Here is a 21,186-nt window from a genome sequence, read left to right as displayed (position 1 = left end):
TCATATTACTCCAGTGTTAGCCTCCCTACACTGGCTTCCTGTTAAGGCAAGGGCTGATTTCAAGGTTTTACTGCTAACCTACAAAGCATTACATGGGCTTGCTCCTACCTATCTTTCCGATTTGGTCCTGCCGTACATACCTACACGTACGCTACGGTCACAAGACGCAGGCCTCCTAATTGTCCCTAGAATTTCTAAGCAAACGGCTGGAGGTAGGGCTTTCTCCTATAGAGCTCCATTTTTATGGAATGGTCTGCCTACCAATGTGAGAGACGCAGACTCAGTCTCAACCTTTAAGTCTTTACTGAAGACTTATCTCTTCAGTAGGTCCTATGATTAAGTATAGTCTGGCCCAGGAGTGTGAAGGTGAACGGAAAGGCTGGAGCAACGAACCGCCCTTGCTGTCTCTGCCTTGCCGGTTCCCCTCTTTCCACTGGGATTCTCTGCCTCTAACCCTTTTACAGAGGCTGAGTCACTGGCCTACTGGTGTTCTTCCATGCCGTCCATGGGAGGGGTGCGTCACTTGAGTGGGTTGAGTCACTGACGTGGTCTTCCTGTCTGGGTTGGCGCCCCCCCCCCCCCCCCCCCTTGGGTTGTGCCATGGCGGAGATCGTTGTGGGCTATACTCGGCCTTGTCTTAGGACGGTAAGTTGGTGGTTGGAGACATCCCTCTAGTGGTGTGGGGGCTGTGCTTTGGCAAAGTGGGTGGGGTTATATCCTGCCTGTTTGGCCCTGTCCGGGGGTATCATCGGATGGGGCCACAGTGTCTTCTGATCCCTCCTGTCTCAGCCTCCAGTATTTATGCTGCAGTAGTTTATGTGTCGGGGGGCTAGGGTCAGTCTGTTACATCTGGAGTATTTCTCTTGTCCTATCCGGTGTCCTGTGTGTATTTAAATATGCTCTCTCTAATTCTCTCTTTCTCTCTTTCTGTCTTTCTCTCGGAGGACCTGAGCCCTAGGACCATGCCTCAGGACTACCTGGTATGATGACTCCTTGCTGTCCCCAGTCCACCTGGCCGTGCTGCTGCTCCAGTTTCAACTGTTCTGCCTGCGGCTATGGAACCCTGACCTGTTCACCGGACGTGCTTGTTGCACCCTCGACAACTACTATGATTATTATTATTTGACCATGCTGGTCATTTATGAACATTTTAACATTTTAACATTTTGACCATGTTCTGTTTTAATATCCACCCTGCACAGCCAGAAGAGGACTGGCCACCCCTCATAGCCTGGTTCCTCTCTAGGTTTCTTCCTAGGTTTTTGGCCTTTCTAGGGAGTTTTTCCTAGGGAGTTTTTCCTAGCCACCGTGCTTCTTTCACATGCTTTGCTTGCTGTTTGGGGTTTTAGGCTGGGTTTCTGTACAGCACTTTGAGAATATCAGCTGATGTACGAAGGGCTATATAAAAATAAATTTGATTTGATTTGATTTGATTAACAGTAAATCTCAGTAAGACAAAAATAATGGTGTTCCAAAAAAGGTCCAGTGATTTTGATTTACTTCATCAATGACTGCTCTCCTTTTTGTTCAACTGGAAATTCCTATTACACACATACTATAACACATTCTATTTTCACATACCCAAAATGCCTACTATTTTGAACACAAGGTGGGTATTCGGACACGGTAGTGTGTTTGTTAGTTCTCTACTCCCTTCAGGGATCTACACGTCAGTACAGGAGTAGGCTTCAGGAGGTGAAATACAACAAAAGCTGACCAATAGACAGTTTAGACTTCCCCTGGGTTTAAGGAAAGAAAAAGAGAGAAAGGAAAGGAAAATATAGACAGAAAGAAAGAAAGAAACAAGGAAGGAAACAAGTAAAGAGAAGGAAAGAAGAAAATAAGGAAGGAAACAAGGAAAGAAAGAAGGAAGGATACAAGGAAAGACAGAAGGAAGGAAGGAAACAAGGAAAGACAGAAGGAAGGAAGGAAGGAAGGAAGGAAGGAAGGAAGGAAGGAAGGAAGGAAGGAAGGAAGGAAGGAAGGAAGGAAGGAAGGAAGGAAGGAAGGAAGGAAGGAAGGAAGGAAAGAAAGAAAGAAAGAAAGAAAGAAAGAAAGAAAGAAAGAAAGAAAGAAAGAAAGAAAGAAAGAAAGAAAGAAAGAAAGAAAGAAGGAAGGAAGAACGAAATAAAGAAGGAAAGAAAGAAGGAAAGAAAGAAGGAAAGAAAGAAGGAAAGAAAGAAGGAAACAATGAAAGAAAGAAAGAAAGAAAGAAAGAATGAAAGAAAGAAGGAAAGAAAGAAGCAAAGAAAGAAGGAAAGAAAGAAAGAAGGAAAGAAATCAAACAAGAATAGACAGACAAAACGTGCCGTTGAAATGAACAGTATAGACGAGAAAGAGGATGATGTCACCTATGTGCATCATAGATTTTTCCAGTGATGCTTCTAGTAACGTCAATTACTGACATCAAGCATGTGAAGTGTATGTGTGTCTTGAGTGTGTGTCCATTACCGTTGGAGTGTAAGCCAGCTCTTGCCCGGTGTGATACCAATCCTGTGAAGCACTAGCTACTGACTGGGGTGTTCACACTGTGTCTGTGATGTCACTCCTGTGAAGGACTAGCTACTGGTTGGGGTGTTCACACTGTGTCTGTGACATCACTCCTGTGAAGGACTAGCTACTGGCTGGGGTGTTCACACTATGTCTGTGATGTCACTCCTGTGAAGGACTAGCTACTGGCTGGGGTGTTCACACTGTGTCTGTGATGTCACTCCTGTGAAGGACTAGCTACTGGCTGGGGTGTTCACACTGTGTCTGTGACATCACTCCTGTGAAGAACTAGCTACTGGCTGGGGTGTTCACACTGTGTCTGTGATGTCACTCCTGTGAAGGACTAGCTACTGGCTGGGGTGTTCACACTGTGTCTGTGACATCACTCCTGTGAAGAACTAGCTACTGGCTGGGGTGTTCACACTGTGTCTGTGATGTCAATCCTGTGAAGGACTAGCCAGGACAATATGAGTCACATTGATGGTCAAAGAGTACGTCCGTCACTCCATTCCCTACACATATGGAGGTGCCTGTGTGTGTGTGTGTGTGTGTGTCCTTGGGGACAATCGAGTAAATGGAGCGGTCCCTCTTAGAAGTACACACACCACACACACACACACACACACACACACACACACACACACACACACACACACACACACACACACACACACACACACCCCCCCCCCCCCCCCCCCCGGGCCGGGGGGTGAGACAGGGATGCAGCTGAAGCCCCACCCTCTTCAACATATATATCAACGTATTGGCGAGGGCACTAGAACAGTCTACAACACCCGGCAGACTGTCTACTGTTTGCTGATGATCTGGTGCTTCTGTCACCAACCAAGGAGGGCCTGCAGCAGCACCTAGATCTTCTGCACAGATTCTTCCAGACCTAGGCCCTAACAGTAAATCTCAGTAAGACAAAAATAATGGTGTTCCAAAAAAGTTCCAGTCGCCAAGACCACAAATACAAATTCCATCTAGACACCGTTGCCCTAGAGCACACAAAAAACATACCTTGGCCTAAACATCAGTGCCACAGGTAACTTCCACAAAGCTGTGAACGATCTGAGAGACAAGGAAAGAAGGGCTTCTTCTATGCCACCAAAAGGAACATAAAATTCGACATACCAATTAGGATCTGGCTAAAAATACTTGAATCAGTTATAGGAGCCATTGCCCTTTATGGTCGTGAGGTCTGGGGTCCGCTCACCAAACAAGAATTCACAAAATAGGACAAACACCAAATTGAGACGCTGCATATAGAATTCTGCAAAAATATCCTCAGCTTCATGCCATCCAGGACCTCTATACCAGGCGGTGTCAGAGGAAGGCCCTAAAAATTGTCAAAGAATCCAGCCACCCTAGTCATAGACTGTTCTCTCTGCTACCGCAATGCAAGCGGTACCGGAGCGCCAAGTCTAGGTCCAAGAGGCTTCTACCCCCAAGCCATAAGACTCCTGAACATCTAATAAAATGGCTAGCCAGACTATTTGCATTGCCCCCCCTTTTATACCACTGCTACTCTGTTGTTATCATCTATGCATAGTCACTTAAATAACTCTACCTACATGTACATATTACCTCAACTAACCGGTGCCCCCGCACATTGACTCTGTACCGGTACCCCCCTGTATATAGTCTCGCTATTATTATTTTACTGCTGCTCTTTAATTACTTGTTACTTTTATTTCTTATTCTTCTGCATATTTTTTTTAACTCCATTGTTGTTAAGGGCTCGCAAGTAAGCATTTCACTGTAAGGTTCTATTCGGCGCATGTGACTAATTCAATTTGATTTGATTTGTACAACGTAAAACACCAAACAATGCCTGCAGAGCAGAATTAGGCCAACCACCTAAAAGGAAGCGATTCCCAAACCTTCCATAACAAAGCCATCACCTACAGAGAGATGAACCTGGAGAAGAGCCCCCTAAGCAAGCTGGTCCTGGGGCTCTGTTCACAAATACAAACAGACCCCACAGAGCCCCAGAAAGCAACACATTTAGACCCAACCAAATCATGAGAAAACAAAAATATAATTACTACTAGAATTAACAAAAAAACTGAGCAAACTAGAATGCTATTTGGCCCTAAACAGAGAGTACACAGTGGTAGAATACCTGACCACTGTGACTGACCCAAACTTAAGGAAAGCTTTGACTATGTACAGACTCAGTGAGCATAGCCTTGCTATTGAGAAAGGCCACCGTAGTCAGACCTGCCTCTCAAGAGAAGACAGGCTATGTGCACACTGCCCACAAAATTAGGTGGAAACTGAGCTGCACTTCCTAACCTCCTGCCAAATGTATGACCATATTAGAGACACATACTTCCCTCAGATTACACAGATCCACAAAGAATGTTTTGATAAACTCCCATATCTACTGGGTGAAATACCACAGTGTGCCATCACAGCAGCAAGATATGTGACCTGTTGCCACAAGAAATGGGCAACAGTGAAGAACAAACACCATTGGAAATATAACCCATATTTATGTTTATTTATTTTCCCTTTTGTACTTTAACCATTTGCACATTGTTTCAACACTGTATATATACATAATATGACATTTGAAATGTCTTTATTCTTTTGGAACTTCTGTGAGTGTAATGTTTACTGTTCATTTTTATTGTTTATTTCACTTTTGTATATTATCTACTGCACTTGCTTTGGCAATGTTAACATATGTTTCCCATGCCAATAAAGCCCCTTGAATTGAATAGAATTGAGAGAGGAGGAGAGAGGGAAAAGAAGAGATAGAGAAAGAATGATGTGGCAAAATGAAAAAGACAGCCAGTGGTAGGAAGGTGAGAAAATGAGTGGGAGAGAAAGGGAGCAGAGGGCAAAGAAAGAAAATAAGAGAAAGACAATGGGAGGTTGTGGGAGATTGAACATAGGGAGGAATATAGTGAATGAGAGAGGGAGACTGATCAAGCAGGAGAGTGGTAGTGAAGAGATGAAGAGAGGAGCAAGAGAGTATGAGGTGTGTGCAGTGAGTGTGTGTACAGTGAGTGTGTGTGCAGAGTGTGTGTGCAGTGAGTGTGTGTACAGTGAGTGTGTGTGTGTGCAGTGAGTGTGTGTGCAGTGAGTGTGTGGTGCAGTGGGTGTGTGCAGCGAGTGTGTGTGCAGTGAGTGTGTGTACAGCGAGTGTGTGTGCAATGATCGTGGAGAAGAAAATGAGGGAGAGAAAGAGCAGAGCGGGAGGGAGAAAGAGAAGAATGGGAAATAAAAGAGGTAATGCTGGGGCTTAGTCTGAGAGGTACTAGGGACAAACACACACACTCACTCCTGGTGATCTGAAAGTGCACTAAAGTGATGTGACGGACAGAGGAGCTGAGAGGGAGGCAGGCAGGCAGGCAGGCAGGCAGGCAGGCAGGCAGGCAGGCAGGCAGGGAGGGAGGGAGGGAGGGGAGGGAGGGAGGGAGGGAGAAGATGGTATTTGACTCCCAGGGGAAAGATCTAACGGGGGCAGTGGAGCAGCAAGACTGGACTGGACACAGGCATGTTATCACCCACTCACAGCACTCTGTTATTCATCCATCCATCCACCCATCCATCCATCCACCCATCTGTCGAAATCTGTCTTGGTATACTAATGACTAAAACTTCATACTACATAATATTTAGAACATACTGTTTAGTTAAAATGTATGCAGTTAGCAACAAATATCAACATACTAGACTCACACATCCTCTAATGTGCAATTGTGTTGTTTCCCGCCATTCGATGAGCCGAAAAGAGTATTAAATCCTGGCATTTAAAGCATACTACATTTTGCATACCCCAAATGCCTACTATTTAGAACGCAAGTATGGGTATTTGGACATGGCCTATCTCTCTCCCTCTCATGGTAACTCCCTGCACCACGGCCTCCCCTCTTGATTACCCCACACCCATACCCTCTGTCCTCCTTCCCTCTCTTTCCGTTTGGTGGTGCGTGCATATGTATGAGTGTGTGTGTGTGTGTGTGTGTGTGTGTGTGTGTGTGTGTGTGTGTGTGTGTGTATGTGTGTGTGTGTGCATGCGTGGTTTGTGTGTGTGTGTGTGACGTAGACTCACCTCATAGTGTGCTGTGCGTTGCGACTCGGAGATGAGCTGGGCGTTACAGATGTTGCAGTAACTCTCTGTGAACAGCCCTCCTTCCACCACCCCAGCCGACTTCATCTGAAGACATACACACATAGAATAAACATACACACTTAAACCAATCTATCACCTTGTTAGGATACAGTGCATATGCACAGTTAGAATACACCAAATCTGAATACTCTAAAACTACTCTAAAACAAATCTAGTAGACATGTCAGCTTTCAACATCACTTCCACCAGAAAGCGACAGAGGTCAAGTTACCTAAGTCAGGATCAATTTTATCAAAATGATGTTTTTTTTGCGCCAATGACAAGGTACAGTATGTATTGATGGAAAGACGTATGAGAGAGGTGAAGTAGGGTAAAGTTGAAAACAATGACAAGCATCATTAAACTCCTGAGTGAATATATGCCAATCAAAGCATCTCTCATATTCTGTAGTTAAATAACTTACATTTATTATTGATTGACAGGTTAGATCCAACCAACCTGCAAATTAAACATGATCATTTAATCTCCACATTAATTAACATAATGACTGATAGAACATCATAATCTGCCCAAATATCTCCACTCCCACTGTGGGTATAACATGTTGCTTGGAGGTCTGTCTGAGTAGACTGACTCGTTTATGAAGGCAATCGGTGATGAGATTAATTAAATGATAGTGGGAGAGAGAGGGGGGAGAGACAGAGAGAAAGAGAGAGAGGGGAGCGGGGAGATGGAGAGAGAGAGGGGGGAGCGGGGAGATGGGGAGAGAGAGAGAGGGAGATGGGGAGAGAGAGATGGAAAGAAAGACATGATCATTACCATCGTTATCTCACTTCGCTTTAGCAACAGTGGCTTTGTCATTCATGCTAGTAAAGCTTATCTGAATCTGAATATGAGAGAGAGAGAGAGAGAGAGAGAGAGAGAGAGAGAGAGAGAGAGATGGGGGAGAGAAAAAGAGAGAGACCGGGGGGAGTTGAGAGAGACAGAATGGGAAAGACAAAGATAGTGTGTGTGTGTGTGTGTTACGACTTCCGCCGAAGTCGGTCCCTCTCCTTGATCGGGCAGCGTTCGGCGGTCGACGTCACCGGCCTTCTAGCCACCGCCGATCCACTTTTCATTTTCCATTTGTTTTGTCTTAGTCTTACACACCTGGTTTCACTCACTCAATTACCTGCTTATTATTTAACCCTCTGTTCCCCATGTTTGTTTGTGAGTGATTGTTCTTTGTAAATCGGTCCGTTATTTGTGGGCTTGTATATTTGCCTTGTATTTCTGTATTTTGAGTAAAGTACGTTGATTACTCATTTCTGCTGTCCTGCGCCTGACTCTCTACACCAGCTACACACAGGACCACATTACAGAATCACTCACCCAAAGAATGGAGTCAGCAGGAGCAGTTGCAGTGGAGGAGCGCGTTCAGCAGCACGCGACCATGTTGCAACGTCTGGGCACAGCCATGGATCGCGTGCTGCAGACGATGGATCGTTGGCGGAGAGGAGGAGTTTTTCCAGTGCCTCCACCAGCCCCACTACAACAGGTCCCACTGTCCACCCCTCTTCCACCTGGTCCCAGCGGGATTCGACTCGCGCTCCGAGAGAGAATGATGGGACGGCTGCCGGATACCAGGGGTTTCTACTATAGCTGGAGCTCTAGCTGGCGACCGTCCACCCGGCTCCTTCAGGGCGTGAGAGTGTGTCCGCCCTTGTCTCCTGCCTCTCAGGCAAAGCCCCGGAGTGGGCCAACGCCGTATGGAGTGAGAGAGACGCGGCGTTGGACCATTACGCAGAGTTCACCTGCTGCTTTCGGGCAGTGTTCGACCACCCGCCTGAGGGTCGAGCGGCGGGTGAACGTCTGTTCCACCTGAAGCAGGGGACGAGGAGCGCGCAGGATTTCGCCTTGGACTTCCGGACCCTGGCCGCCAGCGCGGGATGGAACTACAGGGCCCTGATCGACCACTACAGGTGCAGTCTGCGCGAGGACGTCCATCGGGACTTGGCCTGCCGAGACACCACCCTCACATTGGACCAGCTGGTGGACATGTCCATCCGGCTGGATAACCTGCTGACTGCCCGCGGACGTCCGGATCGGGGTCTGTCAGTTCCATCCGCCAGCACCTCCGCTCTGATGGAGTTGGGAGGTGCTGCACTTAGGGCGTCCGGAGGAGGGGTCATTCAATGCACCATCTGTGGCCGCAGAGGGCACACTGCTAGTCGGTGCTGGGGGGGTTCCTCAGGGAGTCGAGGCAGCAGGCAGGGCACTATCGTGTCACCCCAGGTGAATCGGCACCAGGCTCACCCAGAGTCCCCTGTTGCTCACATGTATGTGTTTATTTCATTTCCTGAGTTTTCCCCGCATTCCCAGCATAAGGCGCTAGTAGATTGAGGCGCAGCTGGGAATTTTATTGACTGTTCATTTGCTCGTAATTTAGGGATTCCCCTTGTTCCTGTGGATATGCCCTTCCCTGTGCACGCCCTTCATAGTCGACCATTAGGGAGGCCACCAAAGCTCCGCCCCTGTGCTTTCTTTTCGAAGAAGCTCAGCCCGGCGGAGCGAAACTATGATGTGGGGGACCGGGAGCTGTTGGCTGTTGTCAAGGCTCTGAAGGCGTGGAGACATTGGCTTGAGGGGGCTAAACACCCTTTTCTCATCTGGACTGACCACCGCAATCTGGAGTATATCCGGGCGGCGAGGAGACTGAACCCTTGCCAGGCAAGGTGGGCCATGTTTTTTACACGTTTTGTTTTCACTCTATCCTACAGACCAGGTTCCCAGAACGCTAAGGCAGACGAACTGTCCCGGATGTATGACACAGAGGAGCGGTCCATGGATCATACTCCCATACTTCCAGCCTCTTGCCTGGTGGCACCGGTGGTGTGGGAGCTGGACACGGACATCGAGCGGGCGTTACGTACAGAGCCCACTCCCCCCTAGTGTCCAGCTGGGCGCCTGTACGTTCCGTCTACTGTCCGCGACCGGTTGATCTATTTTAAACAAGTTATTTTTTCCATTTCACTTCACCAATTTGGACTATTTTGTGTATGTCCATTACATGAAATCCAAATAAAAATCAATTTAAATTACAGGTTGTAATGCAACAAAATAGGAAAAATGCCAAGGGGGGGTGAATACTTTCACAAGCCACTGTAGACACGGCGGTTGGAACCAAACATCTTCAATTTGGACTCCAGACCAAAGGACAAATTCCCAATGGTCTAATGTCCATTGCTCGTGTTTCTTGGCCCAAGCAAGTCTCTTCTTCTTCTTCTTCATGTCCTTTAGTAGTGGTTTCTTTGCAGCAATTTGACCATGAAGGCCTACACAGCCTCCTCTGAACAGTTTATGTTGAGATGTGTCTGTTACTTGAACTCTGTGAAGCATTTATTTGGGCTGCAATTTCTGAGGCTGGCAACTCTAATGAACTTATCCTCTGCAGCAGAGGTAACTCTGGGTCTTCCTTTCCTGTGGCGGTCGTCATGACAGCCAGTTTCACCATAGTGCTTGATGGTTTTTGAGACTGTACTTTAAAAGTTCTTGAAATTATCCGTGTTGACTGACCTTCAAGTCTTAAAGTAATGATGGACTGTTGTTTCTATTTGAGCTGTTCTTTCCATAATATGGACTTGGTCTTTTACCAAATAGGGCTATCGCCACCCACCACCTTGTCACAACTTAACTGATTAGCTCTAATGCATTAAGAAGGAAATAAATTCCACAAATTAACTATTAAGAAGGCACACCTGTTAATTGAAATACATTCCAGGTGACTACCTCATAAAGCTGGTTGAGAGAATGCCAAGAGTGTGCAAAGCTGTCATCAAGGCAAAGGGTGGCTACTTTGAAGAATCTCAAATATAAAATATACTTTGATTTGTTTAACACTTTTTTGGTTACTACATGATTCCATGCATGTTATTTCATAGCTGTGATGTCTTCACTATTATTCTACATTGTAGAAAATAGTAAAAATAAAGAAAAACCCTTGAATGAGTAGGTGTTTTAAAACTTTTGACCGGTAGTGTATGTTTGGATGAATGTTAGCAAAGCCACTACACAACCCAACACAACACGAAACAATACATTAATTGCACTATAATGGTAACGAACGGTGCCCACAAACTCTTAGGGCCTACATAAAGCTGTCCCAACAGCAGAGCTTTCTTTTCAGTACCGTGGAGTGAATCCTTACCACCGCTACACCTGGCTATCAGCGGCGCCTTGTCTGGCAGCAAAACCGTTAATTCAGCCTCATTTACTGCCTTTTTTTAAAACATTGCTGATATGGCTGACTTGCTTAAATAAATGTGGTTTCTACTGACAATTGAGATGTACAAACTATGGTATAAGGGAACAATGAGCGAATAAGAGGCAATCCATAATTTCCATTAAGACATTAATGAGCGAGCTAGGACACACATAGTCAATATAACTATTTGTTCAGAACTTTTGAAATGTACAGAATTCAGAACATGGGCCGTTCTTACAGTTTTCTCCCTGTACACCAAGTCAGAACCGTAGGATAAATAAAAGGGGCATACAAGCAGACAATGCCCTGAATGACGCTTCGCCACTGCTGGGAATACAGATATGGTCACAGATACCTTAAATAAAAAGTAGGGGTGTGGTTCAGAAAACCAGTTAGTATCTGGTATGACCATACTTTTCATGAAATCCAAATTAAAAATACATTTAAATTACAGGTTGTAATGCAAAAAATAGGAAAAATGCCAAGGGGGGTGAATACTTTCGCAAGGCACTGTACATGCTAATTGCTGCACACCAGCAAAGATTACTCTTTAATTGGTTAAATAACAACTAAAACAGGATTCTGTTTCAAGAACACATCAAGAGAGCAACTCCTGACTGAACCGTCACACACTTGCATGCACACACATCCAGGCATGCGAAGGCAGGCGCAGGCACACGCACACACGCATGCATGCCCACACCAGACTTTTCACCTTGCATTAAACTGGGTGCTGCTTTTGTTCTGTCTGATAAATGGTACAAATGTAGCTGTTTTTTCCAACATGATGAAATATTCATAGATATTAAATATTTCATATTAATAACAGCGAGTGGCTAGCCAGGGTATGTATAGTGGGTAGAAGAAACAGTGTTTCTTTAGAGAGTGGAGATACACTGATTTATTCACTAGGGAGGTTCACACTCAGTATCTGTACTGTAGTACAAAACAAATACTGGCCATATCATTGCAAACAGTGGTTCCCAAACTTGTTCACTTTGTGACCCATGGAAATAAGTTTGCTGACACCACCAAATTATTTAGTTGAAAAAAAATGTGTGGGTGTTGTAGGGATTTTCCGATTCACCGATATGCATCGGTCCCCCTTTCAGATGTTTAAGATATGAATGCATCAGTCTGCAGGAGCCCAAACAGATCCAAATGTAGCATGAATCGATCTTGAAATGGATTAAAATGTCACAAACCGTCGGTTCACTAACATTTGATACAACTTTATTTCCCCCGTCCGAAAATACCTCTAATCTGTTGTGACTGAATTGATGCGTCCTCTCTGTCAGTAGCCTATAGAACTAAGCATGTAAATGCGTATGACAGTCAGTCAGGTAACATGTGCAAACAGAGCGCAGCTGCTCGTGCCAACGTGAGCCGATCCCTAATCTAATATACATATCTGCGCGCCACCTTCAGCATTCAAAAGCTTGTAAAACGGCTTTCGCAATGTCAAATTATAGGCTTTATTAGTTGGGTGATAACCAATGTAATTTGCTGGGTCATTGTTACCAAATGCGCTGTAGAGAATGTTGTTTTACCTACAGAGTTGTGAAGGCTACCTGAGTGGACACAACTCACATCTTGCTGATTGGACATTGAAGAAACATTTTTGGTAGTTTTGCTTTAGACAGTCAAAGCATTTGGTCATTTTTACATGAGCAGGGGTAATGTAGTAATTTCATAACAAGGACAGCAAAAATGTTGCGAGCCATACTGTAGGCATGGTCAGAGGCTCGAAGCAGAAGTAGAGCCTCCACAGAGTTCCAAACGGTCTAAACAATTTGCTTTTTAAACGGGGGTGAAATCCAAAACTTTGCTATATTATTTGGCTAAGGCATAGCTTATTTCTAATGATAATATTGACATATTACTAGCTAAAAAAACTAACAATTATCTGCTAAAATGACAAGATAATCAGTGAGCATATTGCCCCCCATAATCTGATAGTGGTAGATGCTCAGTCTGCCCTATGGCTCAGGTGCCTGCCTACACACACCATACACCACACACACACACACACACACACACACACACACACACACACACACACACACACACACACACACACACACACACACACACACACACACACACACACACACACACAATCCCTCAGCTCAGAGAAGTCAGCTCAGACAGATCCAGCTCAGAGAAGTCAGCTCAGACAGATCCAGCTCAGAGAAGTCAGCTCAGACAGATCCAGCTCAGAGAAGTCAGCTCAGACAGATCCAGATCAGAGAAGTCAGCTCAGACAGATCCAGATCAGAGAAGTCAGCTCAGACAGATCCAGCTCAGAGAAGTCAGCTCAGACAGATCCAGCTCAGTGAAGTCACCTCAGACAGATCCAGCTCAGAGAAGTCAGCTCAGACAGATCCAGCTCAGAGAAGTCAGCTCAGACAGATCCAGCTCAGAGAAGTCAGCTCAGACAGATCCAGATCAGAGAAGTCAGCTCAGACAGATCTTGATCAGAGAAGTCAGCTCAGACAGATCCAGCTCAGAGAAGTCAGCTCAGACAGATCCAGATCAGAGAAGTCAGCTCAGACAGATCCAGATCAGAGAAGTCAGCTCAGATCCAGATCAGAGAAGTCAGCTCAGACAGATCCAGATCAGAGAAGTCAGCTCAGATCCAGCTCAGAGGCCCAGTTCCTGCGCTCCATCAGTATCAGATGAACATTTAGAATGAAAAAAGAATGTGTTCATGCAACAAATGTTAGTGCATTGAATCGTGTCGAACGAATTCTATCCGTTCCACTAATCAAACCGTATCGCACTGAATCGTTTCAAACTAAAAGTATCGTTCCTGTATTGTATCGGAGCCCATGTATCTAGATGGGTATGGAATCATACTTGAAAGGTGAGATGCACATCTCTAGGGCAGGGTCCCCCAGGGTGCACATTTTGTTTTTTGCCCTTGCACTACACAGCTGATTCTAATAACTAACTCATCATGAAGCTTTAAATATTTGAATCAGCTGTGTAGTGCTAGGACAAAAATATAAACGCGCACCCAGGAACATGCACCCAGGGCGAGACACAGGACCGAGTTTGGGAAACCTGGCCTAGGATGTGGTGTATAATCAGGAGATCTTTTAAACAGTACAATGTCCCTAGCAAAAGCCCACGAGAAACTGTCGCGGAAATAAACTCAGTGAACCCTAGTTGTAAGAGTGAGAGTGAGAGTGAGTGAGAGTGAGAAAGAGAGAGGGAGAGAGAGAGAGAGGGAGAGTGAGGGAGCGTGAGGGAGAGTGAGCGTGAGGGAGAGTGAGGGAGAGAGGAGAGAGAGAGTGAGTGAGTGAGAGTGAGAAAACAGCAGGTTGTAGTGAAGCCTTTAGGTTTTCAATCAGTCCTCTCTCCTTTTCTTTTTTTAATCATCCCTCTATCCTCTCCTCCGCCCCCCTCCTTCACTCCATCTATCACTGTTGAAGGGTGTGTGCGTATGTGTGTGTCTGTGTGTGTTTGTGTGTCCTGCTGACCCAATCAACACACACCCTGCTGGGTAACCATAGTAATGGCAGAAGCAGAAAGAACATCAAATCTGCATGTGCCAAAGCATTTCGTCTCCTCCTCCCTCCTTTCCTCTCCCTCATCCTCCCAACCAAACCCTGCTCAGTGCTGTAATCAAAGGTAGACTGTGAGTATCCAGTCTTCAAAGGAAAAAGAGGAGAATGAAAGAAAAGTCAGTAAAGAGATGCACATGAATATGTCAGCTCTGCAGGTGGCCCACTTTGTACTAATGAAGTCAACGTGAGTTCAACAGGAAGGATGGTCTGAATGCAACGTCTTACATTCAACTTCAGAAGTACAAATTAATTCACATTTCTTCCTTTATCATGTGCACAACGGGACATTTATATTTGTTATGTTTACAAATGGTCTTAGCAACAGTACAACGTCATGTCACTCGTCCTCTATTATTCATTTATGAGGTGCAGAATGTCAGTCACCTATTATCCTTTAAGGGCCAATGAGTCACAGTAGAATAATGTAAATCCACCATGCTTTTTAATAGACCAATGGGCATAGCAGTCAATAATGACCTTTCTCTATTTCTCACCAATGGGTGTAAATCATGAGATGTACTTAAAGGAATGCTGAACCCTTGTCTCTATTATTTGGGGGAGGTGGGTGTTGTAAAGCCAGCTTCCCATCAAAGGGCTATCTGCCATCCCAGTGTCTGGCTCCAGGGATCATTTTATTTATTTTTATTTTACCTTTATTTAACTAGGCAAGTCAGTTAAGAACAAATTCTTATTTACAATGACGGCCTACCCCGACAAAACCCGGACGACGCTGGGCCAATTCTGCGTCACCCTATGGGACTCCCAATCACGGCCAGATGTGATAAAGCCTGGATTTGAACCAGAGACTGTAGTGATGCCTCTTGCATTGAGATGCAGTGCCTTAGACCGCTGTGCCACTCGGGAGCCCATCCCCCGGAAGACGAGGCCATTTTGCAAATATTTTAAAGGCCCAGCGCAGTCGTTCTTATCCCAATATAAAATCATTTCTGGGTAACAATTAAGTAACTTACTGTAATAGTTTTATAACAAAATGGTCAAAAAGAAACAAAAAATTGTTTTTTAGCTAAAAAGCTATTCATGGAAGAATTCTGCTTGGACTGTCTGGGAGTGGTCTGAGTGGGGAGGGGAAGGGCACCAAATAGGTGCATTAACCACAGTGGGGATCAATCCAACAGAGCAGAGGGGCCTAATGGGAGGGATATGTAACCTGAAAACTAGCTGTTATTGGCAGAGAGGTTTGGAACTCTCTTTATTGGTCTATTAACTTATACTACCTAGAGAAGGTCACCAGGCAAGCCAAAACTCCACCCATTCAAAACCTGATAATACGATTTTTAACCAGCAACTATCGGGAAATAACACATTTAGCAAATCACACTTTTCACACTTTTACAGTTTTAGTTTCATCAGATATGATATAAAAGGAAAAACATCATTTTGACTGTACCTTTGATAAACATTAACATTCAAGCCTATTCTCAATTAAGTTGGATTTATAGACATTATATACACACTCATAAAGGCAGGCAGGTACACACACACACACACGCACACACACACACACACACACACACACACACACACACACACACTGATGGCCTGAGTAAAAAATAAATATTTTTTATTGTCACATACACTAGATAGATGCAGTGAAATGTGTTGTTTTACAGGGTCAGCCATAGTCAGGTTTGGTAGGTTACTTTTTTACTGTAATCCATTACAGTTACTAGTTACCTGTCCAAAATTAGAATCAGTAATTTAACTTTTTGATTACCCCCAAACTCAGTAATGTAATCTGATTACTTTTACTTACTTTTAAATGAAGCGCAGGTTAGTAGCTGGCACAGCCACAAAGTCACACAATCTGATTTTAAACCTAACCTTAGCCACACTGCTAATCCTAATGCCTAACCCTAACCCTAAAGTAAGATCAAAAAGCACATTTTTGTTTTGATACATTTTTACAATATAGCCAATTTTTTCTCTCTCTCTCTCTCACACACACACACACACACACACACACACACACACACACACACACACACACACACACACACACACACACACACACACCACACACACACACACACACACACACACACACACACACACACACACAGCCAGTGCTGGATTTTAAATAACAGACTAATTAGCTACATGACAATGTTTTCATTTAATGATTACATTAAAAGCATTCTTTGCAAAAAAACAGGTCTTCCTCTCACTCTTCCTCGATCAAACACTTTTTTTCTCACACAGTTTTTCACTCTCAACTGTCATCAAAAGCCAATTGTCTCCACACTTTATTTTGACTTTTTCTCGCTCATGCTTTACACCTGTCTCTCTCAATCTTTTTACAAAACCGAACTATCGTCACACTTTTGAAGAACCTCTCTCTGTCCAACCTCTCTCCGTCCCTCCCTCTCTAATTTGTTGTCGATACTATTCATAGGATATGAGCCTTGGCTGTAGACGATGGCTGGAAGTCATCTAATAGATAATGGACTCATATATATAATTGGTGAAAGAAGAAGCCTAGGCCTAATAACCTAACCTATGCCAAAGACAGGACAACTAGCTACTGCCACATTGTACAACATAAATGTCAGATTACAGGACTGGGAAGACTGGTACAATTTGTAACCTTGGACATTTGCCACAATGTCGACGCCGGTGGCAGTGAGAGTAATTGCATGCCTGCACTTGAACGCGCTTTATCTCATTCACCATACTCTACGAGTGTGCTAGACTGACAGGGCTGTCTGCCAGAGAGCCTGCTCAGAATTGCATGGACTCACCATTGATGGTCACAGAAGAAAATGTTTAACTCTAGTGGAGCAGAATTGATAGCAGCGACAAAAAAACATATATTTCTTCAGTATAATTTTATCTCGACATGCTGTATCTGAGTTCACACTTGCCAACAACTTGAATATTTTTTGCTGTGGAGTTGTATAGTCATGTAAACATTAGCGCTAAAAAAAAGCTCCTCACATCCACTGCAGTAGCCTGATAAAATGCTTAGATTTAATCATGGAAATTGACAACATCTCACGCACATTAGCTAGTAAAACAAAAAAAAGTCTCTAGCTTTGGTGAAAACTACTTTCAATTGCAGAAGCCTGGGTTGTCCCATGCCTCTATCAGCTGCTTGTCGTTGGTGAAAAAATACACTTTCACAGGACACAAATGTTGGCTGAACTAAAGTGCAAATATCAACCTGCATTTGAAACTTTAAATTAATAGTTGAAGTCAGAAGTTTACATACACTTAGGTTGGATTCATTAAAACTAGTTTTTCAACCACTCCACAAATTTCTTGTTAACGAACTACAGTTTTGCAAGTCGGTAAGGACAACTAATTCGTGCATGACACAAGTACATGCACGAAGTACAGATTATTTCACTTATAATTCACTGTATCACAATTCCAGTGGGTCAGAAGTTTACATACACTAAGTTGACTGTGCTTTAAACAGCTTGGAAAATTCCAGAAAATTATGTCACAGCTTTAGAAGCTTCTGATAGGCTAATTGACATAGTTTGAGTCAATTGGAGGTGTACCTGTGGATGTATTTCAAGGCCTACCTGTGCCTCTTTGCTTGACATCATTGGAAAATCAAATGAAATCAGCCAAGACCTCAGAAAAAAAATTGTAGACCTCCACAAGTCTGGTTCTTCCTTGGGAGCAATTACCAAACGCCTGAAGGTACCACGTTCATCTGTACAACCAATAGTACACAAGTACAAACACCATTGGACCACGCAGCCGTCATACCGCTCAGGAAGGAGACGCGTTCTGTCTCCTAGAGACAAACGCACGTTGGTGCTGAAGATGCTGGAGGAAACAGGTACAAAAGTATCTATATCCACAGTAAAATGAGTATATATCAACATAACCTGAAAGGCCACTCAGGAAGAAGCCATTGCTCCAAAACCGCCATGGAAAAAGCCAGACTACGGTTTTCAGCTGCACATGGGGACAAAGATCATACTTTTTGGAGATATGTCCTCTGGTCTGATGAAACAAAAATAGAACTGTTTGGCCATAATGACCATCCAGGAAAAAGGGGGAGGCTTGCAAGCCGAAGAACACCATCCCAACCGTGAAGCACAGTGGTGGCAGTATCGTTTTTGGCGGGTGCTTTACTGCAGGAGGGACTGGTGCACTTCATAAAATAGATGGCATCATGAGGAGGGAAAATGATGTGGATATATTGAAGCAACATCTCAAGACATCAGTCAGAAAGTTAAAGCTTGGTCGCAAATGGGTCTTCCAAATGGACAATGACCCCAAGCATACTTCCAAAGTTGTGGCAAAATGGCTTAAGGACAACAAAGTCAAGGTATTGGAGTGGCCATCACAAAGCCCTGACCTCAATCCCATAGACAATTTGTGGGCAGAACTGAAAAAGCATGTGCGAGCAAGGAGGCCTTCAAACCTGAATCAGTTACACCAGCTCTGTCAGGAGGAATGGGCCAAAATTCACCCAACTTATTGTGGGAAGCTTATGGAAGGCTACCCGAAACGTTTGACCCAAGTTAAACAATTTAAAGGCAATGCTACCAAATACTAATTGAGTGTATGTAAACTTCTGACCCACTCAGAATGTGATGAAAGAAATAAGAGCTGAAATAAATCATTCTCTACTATTATTCTGACATTTCACATTCTTAAAATAAAATGGTGATCCTAACTGACCTAAGACAAGGAATTTTTACTAGGATTAAATGTCAGGAATTGTGAGAAACTGAGTTTAAATGTATTTGGCTAAGGTGTATGTAAACTTCCGACTTCAACTGGATATCAATATATTACATGTGCACACAAGCTAAGACCAGAAATGGTCATACTTTAGTAATGAAAACTATTTAGCAAACTGTGTTCACTTCATTACTGGCCATATGGGCCTGTATTGCATAAAAAAAACTTGGATAAAGAAGAGCATATCAATGGTTTAGTTTTTATTCAAATGTATACATATACACAATGAATCATCAAACCCCACCACCCACAATTCAACATCCTGGTCTTTCCAACCATTTAGAAACATCCTGTGGTAGCAGTAACACTAGAGTCGTCCCATTCTATCATCTGAGTGACATGATGTACAATGTGGCAGTAGCTACTACTCCTGTCTTTGGCATAGGTTAGGTTATTAGGCCTACGCTTCTTCTTGGCATCCACTGGGAAGATGTTCCTCGCTCACCCAATATAGCTCTTTGCAGGTCTGGGGTGCACACATGTAGATATTTCTTCAATGCCTAGACCCTTCGTCTTCTGGACTGAAAAAAGACCAAACATATTTGGTGAAATATTCATTGAATCATTGGAAAAGTCAATATCGTTTTTGTATTTACTGTTACCAAAACACCTCTTATCCCTTGACTGTTGGCCACGGCCAGACGAAAGATTGAAATGCAATTGTCACAACTGTCGGAAGGATTGGACCAAGGCGCGCGTGTAAAGTGCTCATCTTCTTTTATTAACGTGAACACTTAACCAAAATAAACAATACGACAAAACAGTTCCGTAAGGTGCACAGACTATATGGAAAACAACCACCCACAAACCCAAAGGAAAAAAAACAGGCTGCCTAAGTATGGCTTCCAATCAGAGACAATGAAAGACACCTGCCTCTGATTGGAAACCATACTCGGCCACACATAGAAAATTAACATAGAAAATGAAAACTAGAACAAATCCCCATGAAACAAACCAACCCCAAAACACACAAAAACAACACCCCCTGCAACTCCCGGACCATCCTACAATGACAAATGACCCCTTTTACTTGTCAGGATGTGACACCAATGAAATGGTCACGAGTGATATGTTTACTAATGAACGCCTAGCTACATAGCCAGCTAACTCGCTAGCTAGTTACATGCTTAAGCTTACTAACTAGCTAGCTACATTGCATGGATAGAAATGGAACTATGAAGATGTGATTTGTAAACATATCGACAGATTCATCAGGAATCAAGGTAAGACCCAAGTGCAGACTGTGAAGTAACAATGTTTATTGTAACACCCTGGGCAGGCAATGACAGGTCAAGGCAGGCAGGGGTCGATAATCCAGAGTAGAGGCCAATGTACAGGATGGGAGGCAGGCTCAGAGTCAGGTCAGGCAGAGGTCGGTAATCCAGAGGTGGAGCAAAGTTGCAGGATCAGGCAGGGTGGTCAGGCAGGCGGGTACAGGGTCAGGACAGGCAAGAGACGAAAACCAGGAGGACGAGAAAAAGAGACTGGGGGAAAACAAGCTGAGACAAAACACTGGTAGGCTTGAACAAACAAGACAAACTGGCACAGACAGACACAGCTATAAATACCCAGGGGATAATGGGAAAGATGGGTGACACCTGGGGGGGGGGGGGGGGGTTGGAGACAAGCACAGGTGAAACAGATCAGGGCGTGACAAGATTCTGAATAGCAAATTCATGCTAAGCAATGTAGCTACCTTGACTAGCTAATGAGACAACTAAAAGGTGTGCAACATGAAAATATTGTGTAATTTACATTGTGTCATTTATTGACGGCCCCTAACTAGCCCCGGTTGAAATGCTATCCAAAGTCAAACCAACTTTGCCAAGGTCGCACACCAGCCTGCAGTAGCTAATTGGTGAAATAATTTTTCTAATTCTTTCCACATCAAACTACACCCCGTAACCAACTCACGTTTGAATTCAGTCATGGCCACTAGCATTTCTTAATGAACCAAATCTAAAACGAGGCCAAATCAAAAAATGCAGTTGCTGTAACATAGACTCTGGGAGTCGAGAAGCAGGTGGCAAGTTTAATAAAACAAAGAACGATACAACATAGGAGTAGCG

The 21,186-nt window shown here is 44.1% G+C and overlaps 1 protein-coding gene across 1 annotated transcript in view; it reads right to left on the bottom strand.

Annotated features, from left to right (window-relative positions):
* Positions 1-21,186, bottom strand: part of LOC106612973 (zinc finger matrin-type protein 4) — a 149,310-nt gene that overhangs the window by 92,000 nt on the left and 36,124 nt on the right. The window contains exon 2 of the mRNA XM_082967799.1: positions 6,557-6,661. Coding sequence (XP_082823925.1) covers positions 6,557-6,661 — 105 coding nt within the window. The remainder of the gene's footprint in view (positions 1-6,556; positions 6,662-21,186) is intronic.

The sequence above is a fragment of the Salmo salar genome, chromosome 01 (assembly GCF_965601325.2).
Source record: "Salmo salar chromosome 01, fSalSal1, whole genome shotgun sequence".
NCBI classification, from domain to species: domain Eukaryota; kingdom Metazoa; phylum Chordata; class Actinopteri; order Salmoniformes; family Salmonidae; genus Salmo; species Salmo salar.
This window is presented reverse-complemented; position numbering and strand designations above follow the sequence as displayed.